General features: G+C 35.3%; 3 protein-coding genes, 1 long non-coding RNA gene and 1 other non-coding gene across 10 annotated transcripts; 3 read left to right on the top strand and 2 right to left on the bottom strand.

Annotated features, from left to right (window-relative positions):
* Window positions 1-1,019: 1,019 nt before the first annotated feature.
* TRNAF-GAA (transfer RNA phenylalanine (anticodon GAA)) lies at window positions 1,020-1,092 on the bottom strand. The gene has a single exon. It is a non-coding gene; the product is annotated as a tRNA-Phe (tRNA).
* Window positions 1,093-2,872: 1,780 nt separating this feature from the next.
* LOC108216874 (putative F-box protein At4g10190) lies at window positions 2,873-5,941 on the top strand. 2 transcript variants are annotated; one of them, XM_017389731.2, is made up of 3 exons: window positions 2,873-3,029; window positions 4,171-4,244; window positions 4,531-5,941. In XM_017389731.2, exons 2-3 carry the CDS (start codon window positions 4,176-4,178, stop codon window positions 5,665-5,667), a joined length of 1,206 nt encoding a protein of 401 aa, XP_017245220.1. In that variant the 5' UTR covers window positions 2,873-3,029; window positions 4,171-4,175; the 3' UTR covers window positions 5,668-5,941. The 2 variants fall into 2 exon arrangements, with proteins under 2 accessions (XP_017245220.1, XP_017245219.1); XM_017389730.2 differs by having other exon boundaries at window positions 2,873-3,055.
* Window positions 5,942-6,869: 928 nt separating this feature from the next.
* On the bottom strand, window positions 6,870-9,768 carry LOC108215674 (putative disease resistance RPP13-like protein 3). Of its 3 annotated transcripts, none has more exons than XM_064091642.1 (2): window positions 8,029-9,743; window positions 6,870-6,922 (listed from the first exon to the last, which is right to left on the bottom strand). In XM_064091642.1, exons 1-2 carry the CDS (start codon window positions 9,623-9,625, stop codon window positions 6,885-6,887), a joined length of 1,635 nt encoding a protein of 544 aa, XP_063947712.1. In that variant the 5' UTR covers window positions 9,626-9,743; the 3' UTR covers window positions 6,870-6,884. The 3 variants fall into 3 exon arrangements, with proteins under 3 accessions (XP_063947712.1, XP_017243702.1, XP_017243701.1); XM_017388213.2 differs by lacking the exon at window positions 6,870-6,922 and adding an exon at window positions 6,944-7,925 and having other exon boundaries at window positions 8,029-9,742; XM_017388212.2 differs by lacking the exon at window positions 6,870-6,922 and having other exon boundaries at window positions 6,944-9,768.
* Window positions 9,769-10,618: 850 nt separating this feature from the next.
* On the top strand, window positions 10,619-11,434 carry LOC135152071 (uncharacterized). Its single transcript, XR_010291187.1, has 2 exons — window positions 10,619-11,023; window positions 11,190-11,434. It is a non-coding gene; the product is annotated as an uncharacterized LOC135152071 (long non-coding RNA).
* Window positions 11,435-14,828: 3,394 nt separating this feature from the next.
* LOC108216496 (uncharacterized) lies at window positions 14,829-16,556 on the top strand. 3 transcript variants are annotated; one of them, XM_017389268.2, is made up of 3 exons: window positions 14,829-14,987; window positions 15,462-15,648; window positions 15,745-16,556. In XM_017389268.2, the coding sequence occupies exons 2-3, from the start codon at window positions 15,498-15,500 to the stop codon at window positions 16,182-16,184; spliced, it is 591 nt and encodes a 196-aa protein (XP_017244757.1). In that variant the 5' UTR covers window positions 14,829-14,987; window positions 15,462-15,497; the 3' UTR covers window positions 16,185-16,556. The 3 variants fall into 3 exon arrangements, with proteins under 3 accessions (XP_017244757.1, XP_017244755.1, XP_063947330.1); XM_017389266.2 differs by having other exon boundaries at window positions 15,462-16,556; XM_064091260.1 differs by lacking the exon at window positions 14,829-14,987 and adding an exon at window positions 15,006-15,254 and having other exon boundaries at window positions 15,462-16,556.
* Window positions 16,557-16,653: the final 97 nt, after the last annotated feature.

The raw sequence follows: 16,653 nt of genomic DNA, 5'->3' as shown, positions 1-16,653 counted from the left end.
CAACAATTTTTGGCTACTTGCACTTCTTACATTTTTAGTTATTTGATTGTTGCTTACTGGCTGAGTGTCTGATGTGGCAAACTCATGTGTAACAAGATATTGTAGAAGGGAGAAGCTCACTGCAATTAGACTATTGAGAGGGAAATTCGAAGTGCTAGTTTCCTTCAATAAAACTCCGCGGCTGACAGAAACAACAGGGGGCTGGGAGCCAAATGGAGAGTGCTTATCCTATATATGAATGTTTATCTTAGTTGCAGAGGCTTAATTATTGCCGTTGTACATATAATCATGGGTTTGTCTAGTGTGTGCCCATGGGCACATGCTATCAAGGATCTGTGTTTTCCATAGCCTTCTCAGAAGATCCTGCCCTTTAATTTGCTGGCTATAGGAGGTTCCAAAGTAAAACTGAAAGTGAGTAAACAAGGCCATACAGTAGATTTTGCTCGCTGTTAATTGTTTATTTTACCTGATTTGCTGCTTACACTTCACCCAGGGCATCGACATCCTTGCACAATGTTTGATTTGCCGGTATGGGATACAATAACTGATGCAGGTATCTCAACAATAAGAGAAAAAAAAACTCAACTAAGTGGTCACCACAATGCCTACAACTTGGCCTTCTCCGTGGCGTGATTTTTTCTCAGAGGTCTCTATGCATTAGCACGAAGGCTCTGTTATGTCGTGGTGCCATTAGATCCGCAGCTCTGTGCCGTGTCATACGATTTTGTTACTCTCTTTGTAACCAAACATAGGAACTAATTGTTTTGAGAATATAAACCAGCATGTCAACACCTGCAAACACTGCGAGTTCTACTTAAAATAGCAAAATTGAAGTGTTCAGATACATAGTAGTTGATAATTTCAAGTTCCACAAAAAGAATATATTGAAAAGATGGGTCATAGTGTCACTCCGAACTAGAATTAATCAAGTACATATACAACAAAATTAAAAATATACAAGCATCTGAGCAAGTAGGAAGCCAATTACAAAACTAAACTGTGGTAAAATTGTAAAACAATGCGGTGAACGTGGATCGAACACGTGACCTTCAGATCTTCAGTCTGACGCTCTCCCAACTGAGCTATCCCCGCAGATGTTTAAAATCATACTCATAACTTTTGTTATATATTTGATCAGACTTCCATTCTTATTACAAACATAAATTAAAGAATAAACTGCATATCGTGTACCTTAAATTTGGACAAACTGCAAAGCGTGTACCTCATATTTCAATAATGCAAAATGTGTACCTCAGTTTTAGGCTATCCTACAACATGTGTACTTCCGTTCGGTTGCCGTCAAGTTTGCTGTTAACTACAGTGCACTAATCACTGAATAATACATTCATTCATTCACGGCTTCACGCATTTACTTTAAGAATATTTTGTGATATTAATTTAAAACATTAAATTCATATATTTTAAAATAGAGATTTGAAGATAATAAATTAAACTATTAGTCAAAATATTGAGAAATATATGTCGGAAAAATTCAGCATCAATTAATTGAATATAAATAAAGTATATCTTTTAACATAGAAAATTGTCAAAACTTATTGTCATAAATTATTTTGAGTATTCATCGTACTAACTAGCATAAAAAAAATGAAGACTAAAACTATCATACCTATATAAATTTATATTAAAATTAAAAGAATTCATATTTTAATTAATTTGTCAAGTTTAAAAGAAAGTGAAGGATTCGAGGGAAGGGTTCGACACACATTTCATGCTGCTTTAATGTATAAATTTATAAATTATTAAAAAATACGAAATACATTTTAGTATTAAAACTTTTATACAAAAAGATAAAATAAATCCGAGATAATATTTTCAATATATCTTAAAATACGTTTCAAGTAATGACAAAAATTGTAATGAAATAGATAATTTTTTACTTATTTTCATAATATGATTATTGAATATAATAAATTTTAAAAATATCGTTTCGAAATGTTTACTTTACACTTTCTTATTCTTTCATAAGAATTGTATTCTTAAACAATTCAACATTTATTAAATAAAAACTCAGTTAACACATCTAATAAAAATATATTACTTGTGTTAATGTGTGCCCGCAAGGATTGGTTCAGCTGGTTAAAAGAAAAGGTTAAAAGAAGAGACTTGTATCCATTATGCCTCATGCGCCAGAGTCTGTCGTTTAAGTGTGGTTTATCTTGGTTCATGTGGTTTGTGATTTACCCAGCTGCGGGTTCTTACGTAAAAAAAAACGTTTTTTTGATTATTTTAAAATCTATATCTAATATTAATTATAAACATTTATTATTTTAACATAATTAAATATTTCTAATATCGATAACTAAATAATAAATATTATGAATCATTCGTGCATGACAAGCGTTCTGGTATGTTAGTAATAATACAATATTACAAGTGTAATTACTCCGTGATTGATCTTATTTATGTAAATGTATGGTTTAAATTTTTTAGTGATATTATATTTAATGATTTTAGATTTATTTATATTAAATTTATTTTAATTAGAGCAAAAAACAATCACTTTTAAAGATATGATGAATTAAAAAGTTATATCAATTCGATGATTAAAATATTCAGAACATAAGCAGGGCATCAGCATGGACACTTACCAAATCAACAATTCAATAAACAAAAATTTGTTGGTGGTTTACGAGGTATGTTAACGGCGTTAACTTTGGAGCTAGCTCTTGTACACTTCTTGCACATAATCATAGAATTGGAGTACACATATTGCATTATTGAAATTAGAAATACACACTCTACATTTTGCTCAAACTTATGGTACAGAGTATGCATTCTACTCTAAATTAAAACACTTTCTTACAAAATTAGAAAAAAAACACAAAAACAGAAATAGATGCGCACAGTAAATGAGTAAACGAAAGGTGTACCAGAGACAAAAATATGAAAAGCTGCGTAACGGCACACTATTGGCTGCTTTTTTAGCATAAACCACATCAACCTGTGACACTCAATTGTCGTCTTGGGTTTCTTCATCTTCTTGCTCCCCTTTACAAGGCTGTGTTTGGGTATGCAAATTCTAGATACATCAACTGTATGTAAACTTCTTCATTTTCTTGTAATGTTTCATCATTTCTTTACATTAAGGTTGAGATAATGAGATGTGTGTGTGTTTTACAGGGGTGAAGCTTGAAAGTGGTATAGGGTTCTTGAATTGTGTTGGGTTTGCCTTGGATTTCAGTTTTGTTTGTGTTGTTCGTTTTCTTAGTTTGTGCATGTATATCATCTTTTGCGTTCCCTGGTTTTTGTGGTTTCTTGGTTGAAATTTAGTTAATCATTAATTTATGGGTTTTCTGGACACACACACATTGTGTGTGTGTGTGTTACAGAGGGGTGAGACTGGTATGCGGTTCTTGAATTTTGTTGAGTCTACCTTTTGTTCATCTTCCTGGTTTGTGCATGTATATGATCTTTTACATTCCCTGTTTATTGTAGTTTGTCACTTGTCAGGAGTAAAATTTAATTAAACGTTTATTTATGGGTTTTTTGGACACACACAGAGGGAGGGAGGGAGGGGGAGAGAGTGAGAGAGAGAGGGGAGAGAGAGAGAGAGAGAGGGAGAGGGAGAGGGAGAGGGAGGGATTATCTGTTATTTTCTTGGCTTTTGGGTTTTTTGTGCATAAAAAAGATAAAACTCTATCAATATTTTCTATGTCTGTGTTGCATGTTCAATGATAAGGGGGTGAAATCGGAGGGAGGCTATTTAAACTTGCACATATGTCAAGAAAACACATCATCTTCAGCTCAATTTTCTGTGAAACCATACTTGTATGAAATGGTATCTTGTATTTGTATATGAATTATGTGTACCTCTGCTTGTTAATGATCTTTTGTGATTCTTCTTTGGCTCTGTTTGCTAATATATTTCTACACATTTGTATTTAGTTGGTAAAGGTACATGCTAACCAAGGGGACTCTTCCCTGTCAGTATCACCTCCTTCCTGCACATGGGAAGTCGGGGATGGTTGATGGTTCAAATTATATTGAATATATGGGAGAAAATAAAACATAATTGGCCATTTATATGAGTAACATATGAATCGGGAAAATACACACTAGTTTAGTAGCATGTAGCTTGTTATAGAGCTTTTCTTTACTATTAATGCTTCTTTGAGACGATGACTATCTTTTAATGTGATGATTTTGCAGAAAACATGAAGGTTAATTCAGAACTTATTACTATTGAAGAGACTGAAGATCAAGGCAAGGATAATACAGTAAAGGTGAGTAGGTGCCTTGCTAATTTTTAAATTGGATGAAAATATATTGTGTTGTAGGTCTGACATTGTTTCTGTTTTCTTGAATTTGGCCCATGTTGGTTCACTTTTTTTATGTTCATTAAGGAACTGATTGTCGAAGCGTTTTTTAAGGTGCTTCATGCAGAGGTCTAGGCACCTAACAACTAAAATAGACTTAGTGTTCATTGTCTTTCAAATTTACTGTTCTGGGGGTTGTTTTTTCTCCTGGCCAGTCAGTATTTAATTGAACATTATTTACTCTTTACTGTAGGATATCGATAATGATATCACGTCCAATGTGCTGTCTCGATTGCCCACAAAGACATTGTTTGGCTTGAAACTTGTATCAAAAGAATGGCATCATCTTATGTTAGACCGGTCCTTCATCCGGTTGCAGTTGAAAAGTACAGAAGCATTATCTGGATTCTTTTTCCAGGGGAAATTTCAATGGTGCGGTGAGGATATCCAATCTGTTCACTATATTCCCGCCAAAGCAGATGTAACTAAATTGCACTCCACGGTGCTCAACTTCCTCCCTGAACCTGTTGTTGTTCACTCCTCAGTTCATGGTCTAATTTGTTGTCGAAGTTGTTTCCCTTCTCAAAACCCAATCATTTATGTCTGCAACCCAGTAAACAAGGAGTGGGTTAGCCTGCCATATCCTGAATCTGACTTTCAGGATAGCTTAGCATTGGGTTTTGACCCTTTTGTTGATCCCATAGATGTTAAAACAAACTTTAAAGTAATTAGAGTCTATGAAGTCGAGGCTGATATGGATAACATGGATGATATACGGTATTCATTTGATATATACTCATCACAGACAGGGACATGGAGAAAAGCTGTGGAAATTTGTCAGTGTAGTAGTCATCTGTGTAAAAACAAAGGCCTTTTTGTCAAAGGGATTTTTTACTGGCTTACAGGTGGTGACAAAATCTTAATGTTCGATGTTAAAAATGAGTTCTCTTTATTGATAACAGTACCACTTCCCTTGACACAGTTTAATAGCATCCCTGAAATGTGTATTGGAGAATGTGATGGTCGATTACATTATGTCTTGATATCTGAACATGGATTGCAGTTATGGGTTCTGGAGGAGCAATATACATCTCAATGGGATCTAAAATGTTCGATAAGTCTGGACAAGTTTGAGGAAGAAAATCGGGTGTTTGCCTATAATGTCCGTGAGAAAATTACTGGACCCCCTGCTTCAAGTCCATGGATAGATCCCTTGGTGTTTAAAGACGGGATGTTACTTATGAAAATTACAACAGACATCTTCCTGTTTGACTTCGAGGCAGTGAAGTTGAAAAGGCTGTGCAGTCTATACCAGTTGGGACCGAACTCTTCGAACTCTTCAATTGTGCTTCCATATACCATGAGCTTGGTTCCGCTGGACTACCTTTGAAATGCAATCATCTTCGGAGATTCTCCTACAGAAGACTTTTTGAGTATGAATTTTAGATATAGATCTCATGGCTAGTTTCTTCCAGGTGACATCAATTCTAGTGTTCACTTCGTCATTTTGAAAAGTTGATGACTGATTAATAGCTCTACAAGTGTATGCCTTTTGCTAGTTTGCGTACATTGCACTCTTAATTATTATAAATTCACTGGTCACTGGAATTGAGAAAAACTGAATTTGTTATATGATAAGTATCTATCTTCCATTGTTTTGCTTTCCTCCTGCATATGTGATTATTGTGATGAAGGAAATATTTAGAAGCTGGTTTTTTGCTTTATATGGATACTTTTCTTATAAATATGTGATGATACTGATACGTTGTCAATTGGGGAAACCATATTATGTTATTTTGGCAACTGATCTCAATGTGTTACGTTTATCTGAACTGCTAAATACTATGTCACAAAACAAAAGAATAGCCTGAGACTTTGTGACTGTTTTAATTTTATTAACTTAATTCTTAACATCATGCATATGTCAGTGTTCTTGATTAGAGAAAGTAGGATTTAGGACTTGCGTTGGATAGGATTTAGGCAGTTTTATTTGATGGAGAATGTTTTGAGATGGTCCTTACAGAAGGGTTTGAGAAGTAGATACTGAATATAGCTCTTGTCACTCTAGTTTCTTGAAGGTGACATCATCCTCATGTTCCTTTTGTCATTTCGATCCACTGTGAAAAGACAGACCGATAAATAGCTCTACGAGTGTACGTCTTATCTCGCGTATGTTACACTTTTAGTGAACGCAAGTTTAAACTTGCTTGTTTAACATAAGTTTGGAGTCTGTTACTGCCTGAATATATGTTTATATGATTAGTAAACCTATCTTCCTCTTTTGCTTCCCTTCTGCACATTGGACGCCACTTTTTGTTCATTCTATACATGATGTTCTAAGCTCTAAATGTGATTCTTGTGTATATAGTAACATTAAAAAGCTGGTTTTGTGGCTTAATGGCAATGCTTAGCTTATAGTTATCTGGACCAAAAACCAGATGTTTTTGAATAGGATTACAACAGATATCTTCCTGCTCGACTTTCGAGTCAGGGAAGTTAAAAAGTCTGTGTAATTAACACCAGTTGGACCGAACTTACTGAACTCTCCCAACTTTGATTCCATATACCATGAGATTGCTTCCCCTAGACTACATTAAGGATATGCAGTCACCTTGTGAGATTCTCCCTAGGAAGACATATATAATCTGTGTGATATAACAGAACTATATGCTAAACAGTGAGTGAATAAATTTATTTACAATTCATAAATTTAATACATACGATATAGCCATATAGGCTTACAACTCTTTTCAAAGATACCAAACAGTAGCTATATAACTTCCAAACGAAACACGTTTCACTGGATATTTCTTCAGCTTCTCACAACCAGATGTTTCAAAATTTTTAAGAGAAGACAGGGCTCCATCCTCAACCAGCCATTCTTCCAGATTGCGGAAATTACGTATTATTAAGTATTTTAGGCATGGTAACGCGTCATTACTGCACACCATTATCTTCCCCATGTACACTGCATCCAGGTCAAGGCCTATAAGATTCGACAATCTTTCCAGAGTGGGCATTGGATCTTCCATGAGCTTACTACCAGTTAGTGTTATATTCGTGACTGAAAGTGGCAAAAAGCCTAATTCTGATCGATCACCTATTGTACCATGCAACGTGACAGCCTTGAGACGTTTGCAAAACGAAAGAGGTTTGATTGTAGGAATAACACCACTGTTAAATTTGAGGATGAATGATTGGAGATTTGATAAATTAGCTAGGGAGTCCAAACTATAAGCAATCCCTTCTGTGGATGAAGTTAATATAGTTAGTGTATGGAGGTGGATCAAATTGAGAGTATCAATCTGGATCCAATTCTCAAACAACATACCATCCACAGTCTGGAGCTCTGTTTGGTGGCTGCTAATCTTCATACTTCGTGTCACTTCTGTAACGTAATTATTTTGAAATCTTAGATGCCTTAACCCTTTAAGCTCACATATCTCAACAGGCAATTTATATCCAGAATATCCTAAACTGCACAGAGTCTGTAGTTTTTTCAGCTTCCTGATTGTTGGAGGAATTACCAAAGTTCCTCCATTAGATCTCATTAAGCCAAAGAACTTTAGGAGAACCAAATCCCCAATTTCATCTGGTATTATGTTTGAGATTCCATTGGTCAAGTCTAACACTTTGATATATTTAAATCTGCAGATCAACTTCATATCTTCAGATGCGAGTGTACTAGTTATTGCTAACGAACGTAACTTTAAATCTGAGAAACCAGGCCCAAGTAATTTCGAGTACTTACCGTAATCATTGTAAATGACATGTCGTGGTTGTTCCTGCAATAAACGAATGGGACTTGTATGAAGTTTACTTGAGTCGAAAATTCCCAACAATTTTTCCTCCTTGGACTTTTGTATAGCAAGATCGCGTACAAGATCATGCATCCGACATGTATGAACTTTTTCGCCCCAATACCATTTCTCTATCCAAATCATATTGCGATTAATAAGCTCAATCAGGTAATTCTCAGCCACATCCTCCATGCTTACTCCATCTTCTTCGTCAGCTTCTGATATGAATTCCTCTGCAATCCATAACAGCTTTAGATTGTTGACTTTAAAAGCATGGTCTTCAGGGAACCTTGCAAGGTAGAGAAAACATTGTCTTATCTGGAAAGACAAGTCATAATAACTCAAGTTGAGTATGTCTTGGATCTCTGCAGATTCACCCTTCAGTTGTCTCCAAATATCGTTCTTCACCTTTACCCATTCCTCGTAGCTGTTCTTGTGCAACAATAACCCACTCAATACCATGATTGCAAGTGGTAAACCTCCACATTTTCCTACCATCTCTTTTCCTAACTGCTCCAGATTCTTTAATGGTTTTGCTCTTTTACAGAACAAATCCCAGCTCTCATCTTCCCTAAGAAAGCGGAGTGCATGGACAAAGCATCTGTCATCTACTCTCTGAGCAATTATCTTGTTCCGGGTGGTTATAATGACTCTGCTACCGTTTTTGTTATCTGGAAAGGCTTTTTTAATCTTTTCCCAAGCCTCTATATCCCATATATCATCAATCACAGCCAGATATCGATCACGCCCTAGCAGTAACTTCCGCAAGTGCTGCAGCAAGTCGACCTCATTCATGTTATCCAGATTATTTGTCGGTTCATGGTCCATAATAGACTTTATTATTGTCCTTAAAACATCTTTAATGTTATATTCTTGGGACACACAAACCCAAGCACGGCAATTAAAATGGTTCAACTTGCCAGAGTCGTACAACTTACTAGCGAGTGTGGTCTTCCCCAACCCCCCCATTCCGTGAATGGAAATCACTTTAAGGGAGGGATCCTCTCCAACAAGTTCAGCAAACAAAGTCTTAAAATCATCCTCAAAACCAACCACATCGACCTGGTTTTCAAAGGAGGTTGCTCTCAGTACTGTTCTCTTTCTCTGTTGCACAATCGGATTGGCTAAGATGTTGGTAATACCATACTCATCTCTCCTGTTCTTGATCTCAACGACTCTTCCTCTCAGTGATTCGATCTCCTTGCCAATATCGTAGAGCTTGGCTTCTTTCCTACACATGCAAATAGAGCTCCGCAAACAACCAAGAATGCTTTTTCTGGGAGCTGCATCTTCTTCTTCCTGGAGGGTGCTAAACCTCTCCAGGATGATTACAGCATCATTGGCGACATCTTTGACGTTGTTTATCCATTGGCGGATCAGAGGATTCAATTCTTGATTTAGCTCTGCCTGGCGTACAGCAGATTGGAGGTAACCCAACTCATCTTTAAGCCACCTCACACCATCTCTCACTCCTAATCTAATGTTAACTTCCTGAGTAAGGAAGTCACTCAGCTTTTCGATAGCAAATGATATAGTTGCATCAACCATCCTTTCTCTCTCAAAGCTAGGCTGCAAACTGAAAGAGAGAAGGTATCTGTTATTCTGTTTAGTGTTCTGAGGCTTTGTGCGTTCAATCTACACACACCACAAACCATCACCACATGTCAAAAAAGAAAAAGCAGATTCCTAGCACTATAGCATCAAATTCTATCGAGGGTTCAGATTTAATTTGGCCTATCATCATAGCTGTCAGATTTACATTTTTTATTCGTTCAGCTGATTTCAAATCTGAAATGTGGTCATGAGAGTCCTTTAGTGATTAAAGTTATTGGTGAGGAAAATAATTGTGTCGGGCACAATAGTTTTAGCAGAGAGCTTTATACTGATATATTTTACATGAACTAATACACAATAATGCATTTCCCGGTAGTATCATACTCCTTCTGGTCTTTTATATAAGGCACCTTGACTTTTTACACACAATTTGAGAAGTTTTGAACACATATTTAAAATTAATATTTTTAAAATTTTCTTTTTCTGAATAATAATATTTATGTTATATTTTTATTCAGAGAAAGAAAATTTAAAAAATATTGATTTTAGATATGTTGTCAAAGTTCCTAAAAATATGTGTAGAAAGTCAAAGTGCCTTATATTAAGGACGAGAGGGAGGATCTGTTAGGAGCTTGCTTGTACCTGCCGACTACTTTGACCATTAGAGATATGTAGCTGAAAAATGACCATCTGCAAATGTATGGACTGATCATCAGTTCACCACAGATATAATAGTATCAGGGACAACTCGCACGCAGAAAAACCATCGTCAGTACTGTAGCAACATCTGGCCTTTAATTAAATCAAATTGTTGATTTTTTATGCACGACGTACAACACAAGTTACTGATTATGCATTAAATTTCTTATATCAGATAATGTAATGGCTAATAACATTAGGTCTTGGTATCTGAAGATAAATTGTAGTTATGGGTTGTAGAGGAGCAATATACATTTCAATGGAGATCTTATTTTTAGGTAACCTCTCTCTCCTCCTTCACTCTTATTTTACTATATATATTAGAAACAAACACCTTCTCTCTCTTTACTTTTTGTAATAATGATACATTTTAATGATAAATTATTATATAAGAAATGTTGTTGGAGATGAGAATAGCTATTGATATCTTAAGTTACTGGGATCCAATAATTTATATTAAATTTGAGGAATGAACTAAGATGTTGTTGGAGTTGTTCTTATAGTCATATGGCTAGTTTCTTCCGGGCGACATATTTCTTAGTGTTCACTTTGTTTTTTAATGTCTTCCTTGAAAAGGTGATGACCGATTAATAGCTCTGCAAGTTCCGCCTTCTGCGGCTTGCGTACATCACCCTGTAAATTGACTGTTCACCTGAATTTGGAAACTGTTACCAGCCAGAATATGTTTATATGGTTAGTAAACCAATATATCTTCCACTGTTTTGCTTTCCTTTTGCATATGTGATTACTGTGATCAAGGTTATATTAAGAAGCTGGTTTTGTGGATCGATATGGATACTTTGCTTATAATATGTCACAGCATGTGATAGTATTGATTTGATATTGATCTTTACCACAGAGCTGCTAGCGTGCTACACACCCATGTTTACTGAGCAAATCAAGGCTGGGAAGACCTGACAAACTTCCCAAACTATAGGATCGTCCGTGAACTTACTACCAATTAGTGATAAATTCGTGAGTGAATCTAGCAAAAAACGTAATTCTGATTGGTCTTGTATTTTACCAATCAAGACAAGCTTTGTGAGACGTCTGCATGACGAAAGAGGTTTGGCTTTTGATAGACTTGTTAAATTTTCTGCTGAATCCAAACTGCATGAAGCTTTTTTTGTTTGCAACTCTTATACACAGTGAACGAAGGTTGGCAAATTTGATAGTATTAAATCGGAGCCTGCAGAAACTGAAAGGGAAACCTAAAATACTCTAATTTCCGGAAAGATCTTACTTCGTGCTTGGCAAAATCAGGGACAATTAGCCTGCAGAAAAGCTACCACGCAGAAAAATAAGAAAACTAAAATTACAACAGTATTTACCAACGTGAGGCAACATCAGGCCTCGACTTAAATTATAATAATAATTTTTTTGTTAATGTTACATGAACTTAGCAGAAGAGCCTATGTGCAAAATGAGCTACGTTAGAAATTTCAGATGTTATTTGGTGGGAAGATGCTGGAGTTATGAATATAGGTTAAAGAAGAAGATGGTGGAGTGGTGCAATATGCTCAGAATGTTATGATGCGTGTGTAAAACGGTAAACAGGGCCCTTAAAAAATGACAATTAAGAAAAATACTGGAATACAAGTTTTTTTTTTTTTTTTAGTTGTTATTTAAGTTCATTTAGACTAGAAGGTGCCAATTAAAGGGTTCTTCCCATTAAAATGATAAGAGAAGAAACAGGGGATTTCTATCCTGGAAGCTGGCAAGTGTTGTCCAGGGACCCGAGCTTTAAACACCGAGATGTAGCCACCAAAGTCTTGAAGGTATGTTCATGATCATGATCAAATGAATCCAGCTAACAAGAATCGAAATCTCAAATTTGTTGCTTGGATTAATAATTTTTTGGCATATATTAGAAATCTCGAACTTACTTGGAGGTTCACTCTTCTTATATACTCATTCTCATACCTCTCATTTGATTACCAATCTCACTCACAATCCAAACACTATTTTATCATCCATTTTCCAAGCCAGGTAGTAATGCTGATTGAGATGTTTTAATTTATGAAATTTAATGTACAAAGATTCATTATATTTAATAATCTTATATTTAATTAAATTATGTGACATAATTAGGGAGATATATTCATCCCGCTCCTGATTTGATCACGTCTTAAGATCATCGGGAACACGGAGATTTTTTTGAGTACAAAAAGCGGAGAAGGTTTTCTTTTTTCTTTTTTTATAAAAAGGAATCAATTCATTAATTAAAAGCCATACGGCATCTACAAACACAATCGAAATTGGACAGACGCTGAAAAATATCGCTGTTGAATCCTTCCTTCTTGGAGAGGCAACTGAGCGATTTGAAGATGATTTGAATATACACACTTGTTTCCATCTGATTGGTTTTCACCTGAGTGTTCTGAACAATCGACCATAGATGTGATCCCATGATAAACTTCAAATCTGAATCAAACCCATGAAAATCATGCCGATCTATAACCTCGGTCATGAAAAACATCAAAACACACCAAACACAAAACAAACCAACTCTCACAAGAAGGAGAGACTAACAAAACCCAAATAAATTGGGAACTTATTGAATGAGAAATAAGATTTCAAAACAAGAAAACAGGAAAAAAAAGGGAATCGGGGCTTTCCACCAGTGAAAACTGATGGAAGCCCCTTCAAAAATCTTTGACGGAGGCTAGGGAGGTTAGGGTTTTGAGAGAGAGAAGAGGAGGATTGTAAAAGCGGAGAAGGTTTTAAAAATTATTTTCGAGGATCGGGATGGGTTCAGAAATTGTGTCCATCATCCCGAAATTCTTAGATTATCACATACAATATAAATATTATATTTATATTTTAATATTGTATAAAATCGTAATGATAAATATATATTATTATTTATATATATTCTTGATTTAAAATTTTGAATAATCCCCGTCATTTTATTGATTAAAATTTTCATATTATGATGTAAATATAATAAATTTAGTGTTATCTTTTTTTATATAAATAAATATGAATTTGAATTTATACATAAAATATAATATAAAATTACAAAAAAATATTATATATCATTTGAATTTATTAAAAGAAAAGGATATTTGGATTTGTTATTTTTGACAAAAATAGCAAAATTGTAAATCAAATAAGGTAATACATCTTAGAATTCTTCGGCTATCCCCGCCCCCGATCCCCGAATTCTAAGCATGAGCATGGTGCGGTTCGGTGCGGTTTTGACTAAAAACCGCACCGTAACCTTATTAATTCGGTTTCTAAAATCCAAAACCAAAACCAAACCATATACAAATGGTGCGGTTCGGTTTTTTGAATTCGGTTTCGATTTTAAATGGTGCGGTTTCGGTTTCAAAACCAAATATATAAACTCTTTTTAATATATTTGTTAAATGTCTTATGGATATACAAATATTGATATAATTTAACATAATTCAAATATATAAAATAAAGTATGCATGAGCGATGCCAATATCACAGCACCACAACCTCACAAGCATCTCAAATAAATTATATGGTTACTATATGGTTACTGAAATAACCTGTGCAGCACTTGCCTCATTCTGTTCATTCTGTTGGACCATATAAACTCAAATGCTGACACTGAAAAGCATGATAAAGAAGAAAAACGCCCCATAGCATATTGGACAATTATAAGATAGTCTATAAAACTAAACTAATATATTAATATACATAATTTAAAAATATATATATATATATGATTAATTTTATTCGGTTCGGTTTGGTTTGTATTCGGTTTTAAAAAATTTAAAACCAAATCGCAACCATATTAGTGGTTCGGTTTCTATTCGGTTCGGTTATTAAGTGGTTCGGTTTTTAACGGTGCGGTTTCGTCCGGTTTTTTATGGTTTCGGTTTCGGTTTTTGGTTCGGTTTTGCTCATCCCTGCCGAATTCTATACCCCACCCCGACCCCGCCCCGAACCCCGAACGGGGATTCTTTTCCTCCCCGATCCCCGCCCCGAACCGAGAACGGGGATCCCCGCGGGTATTCGGGGAATTTTATTTTTTAATAAATAAACAATAATTTTATAATATATAATATACTTATTAATTAAAAAAACTACTAACTCGTAATATACTAATAAAATGATATTATCTCATATTTTTAACATCAAATCATATTAAAATTGATTTATAACATAAATAAATGATAATTTTAAACTTTTAAAATATATTATATTACAATATAATAATAATCGATCAATAAAACTAAAAATTATTTTTAATTTTAATAATATTATAACAAATATCTATTTTTAATAATTTATTTAGTGTAATATATATATAATTACATATATATAAATATATTATTATTTAAATATATATACAATCGGGGTCGGGATCGGGGCAGGGAGAGACTAATCCCCGACCCCACCCCGATCCCCGAATTTTTTATAAAGCTTTCCCCGATCCCCACCCCAACTCCGAAAAATTCCCCGAAACCCCGATCCGAACGGGACGGGGATCGTATCGGGGTCGAGCGGGGCGGGATGGATGCCCATCCTTAGTTATTGACAAACAAAACTGAAACACTCTGCACACGTGAAAGTTGAAACTCATAAACTAGGGTTACTTTCTTACACATCTCCCGCCCCCTCTATTCTTTCTGCCCTACGTCACTCCACTCTCCAGATCTTCTTGGGTTTTCTACCGCAGGTACTTTTTTGCTGATTTTAATCTAAAGTTTCATCATTTCTCAAAAATTCAATTCCCCTCTTCATGTTTTTTTTATCTGAGCTTCATAAAGATTCTGTCTTTCAAGATTTCTGCTTCTTGATTGAGATTGGTTTTTTCTGTGTGTTTGCTTTACCTGTTTGTGGGGTTTTATTATAAATCTTTTATAGTCTTTAATTAGGTCTGCGTATATCTTGCCACAAAGATTCTTTTATGTTTGTGAGCTTATCAAGGCTAAGATATATTTGGGTATGTTTTGATTGGTTTGCATTGTTTTTAATATGTTGTAGAACTTTGTAAAATGTGCTAAATTAGGGTTTTGTTTTGGTGATATGATTTGTATAGGTCTATTTTATGGCAATTTAAGATTTTTGGTGGGTGGTGTTAGTTTAATTGAGTTAGAGGATTGAATTGGCTTGTGATGTGTGTTTTTCTTTTGATTTGATTGTTTGACAGATTTCAGTTGCGTTTATATGATTTTTATTGGAAACTATGGGAAGTGAAGGAAATTTAGTTCAATTGGGTGATGGGGAAGTTTATGTCATGAAAGTGGATGGGAATTGTGCTAAGATGGAATCAGAGGATATTGTCGAACAGCCACTGCCATCAGCGATTCCTGTTTCTCCTGATGTGCAGAATGTGGGTATGAACTTATCTTCAGAATTTACGTCACCAAAGACTGTGCTTACTTTGCCAGCTGTTGATTCTCGTCAAAAAAGTAATGCTGGTCGTTCCCCAGATGCAGGTAGCCCCTGCACCCCTAAGGAATTTGACCCTTTTGCACCTGGTCTTGATGACTTTATGCTGGCTCCACGTAGTAGTAAATACTTGCAAGAACCAAGGAGTAGTGCTGCTCGGAGCCTTAACTTTGGTCCTTCTATGAAGGTTGCTAGTGACGGAAACTGTGGAAGTGATGCGGAGGCCATCTCAGAGGAAGGAAAGTTATTGAAAATGTTGTATGATGATTTACTGGAAGTCATTGTTTCGACACAAGATGCCACAATCCATCAAGAGACATCTCTAGACGAGGTATTAGTTAAACATGCAGTACTCGATCAATTTAAGACCCCTGAACGTCTTCTCACTGGAGTTGCTAGTGAATGCCCTCCTGCTCCGCTGAAGTTTGGACGTAAATTTACCAACATTGACAGAGGATTATGCAGGAAGCTTAACTTTTAATATTGATCTTGCCAGGAGTTGGTTTTTTGATTTTTGAAGCCCACTGGATGCCACTTATCTGTCACAGCACTGTCAACCAACTCACCGATCATGAAGTACTTTGATCTAGATGCTGGGATGGTTCCCTGTAGTTTTTTTATATTAATTTAGCTCCCGTTGATTATGATTTTTCACTGTTGATTGAACTTGTTATGGCAGGTAGCAGTTCTTTCGGTTTAATTTTGTACTCTAGAGTCTAGTCTTGACATTGTATAGTGAGCTTAGCAGGAGTTGAGCAACTAATGGTTTCTTGATCAGCTATGTCTCTCGATTCATCTTTGATCTGTAGTTACCAATGGATGATTTACAAGATTTTCATTCTTTTGTATTGTCTACGGTGCTTAGCAATTGATATTTACCCTTCTTTATTCCTGTTCTTGGGAGATGTAGTTGAAGCTGATATGAAGTAGTTGTCTTCTGAAAAAAGTTC

The sequence above is a fragment of the Daucus carota genome, chromosome 4, assembly GCF_001625215.2.
Source record: "Daucus carota subsp. sativus chromosome 4, DH1 v3.0, whole genome shotgun sequence".
In the NCBI taxonomy this organism is placed as follows: domain Eukaryota; kingdom Viridiplantae; phylum Streptophyta; class Magnoliopsida; order Apiales; family Apiaceae; genus Daucus; species Daucus carota.
Note: the sequence above shows the minus strand (reverse complement) of the source record. Positions and strands in the feature narration are given on the sequence as shown.

What these genes read in the sequence shown, in the direction of transcription:
- LOC108216874 (XM_017389731.2), top strand. Translation starts at nt 4,176, where the DNA reads ATGAAGGTTAATTCAGAACTTATTACTATTGAAGAGACTGAAGATCAA. An exon ending in GCAAGGATAATACAGTAAAG is followed by an intron (nt 4,245 to 4,530) that starts GTGAGTAGGTGC and finishes TCTTTACTGTAG; the next exon opens with GATATCGATAATGATATCAC.
- LOC108215674 (XM_017388212.2), bottom strand. Translation starts at nt 9,625, where the DNA reads ATGGTTGATGCAACTATATCATTTGCTATCGAAAAGCTGAGTGACTTC.
- LOC108216496 (XM_017389266.2), top strand. Translation starts at nt 15,498, where the DNA reads ATGGGAAGTGAAGGAAATTTAGTTCAATTGGGTGATGGGGAAGTTTAT.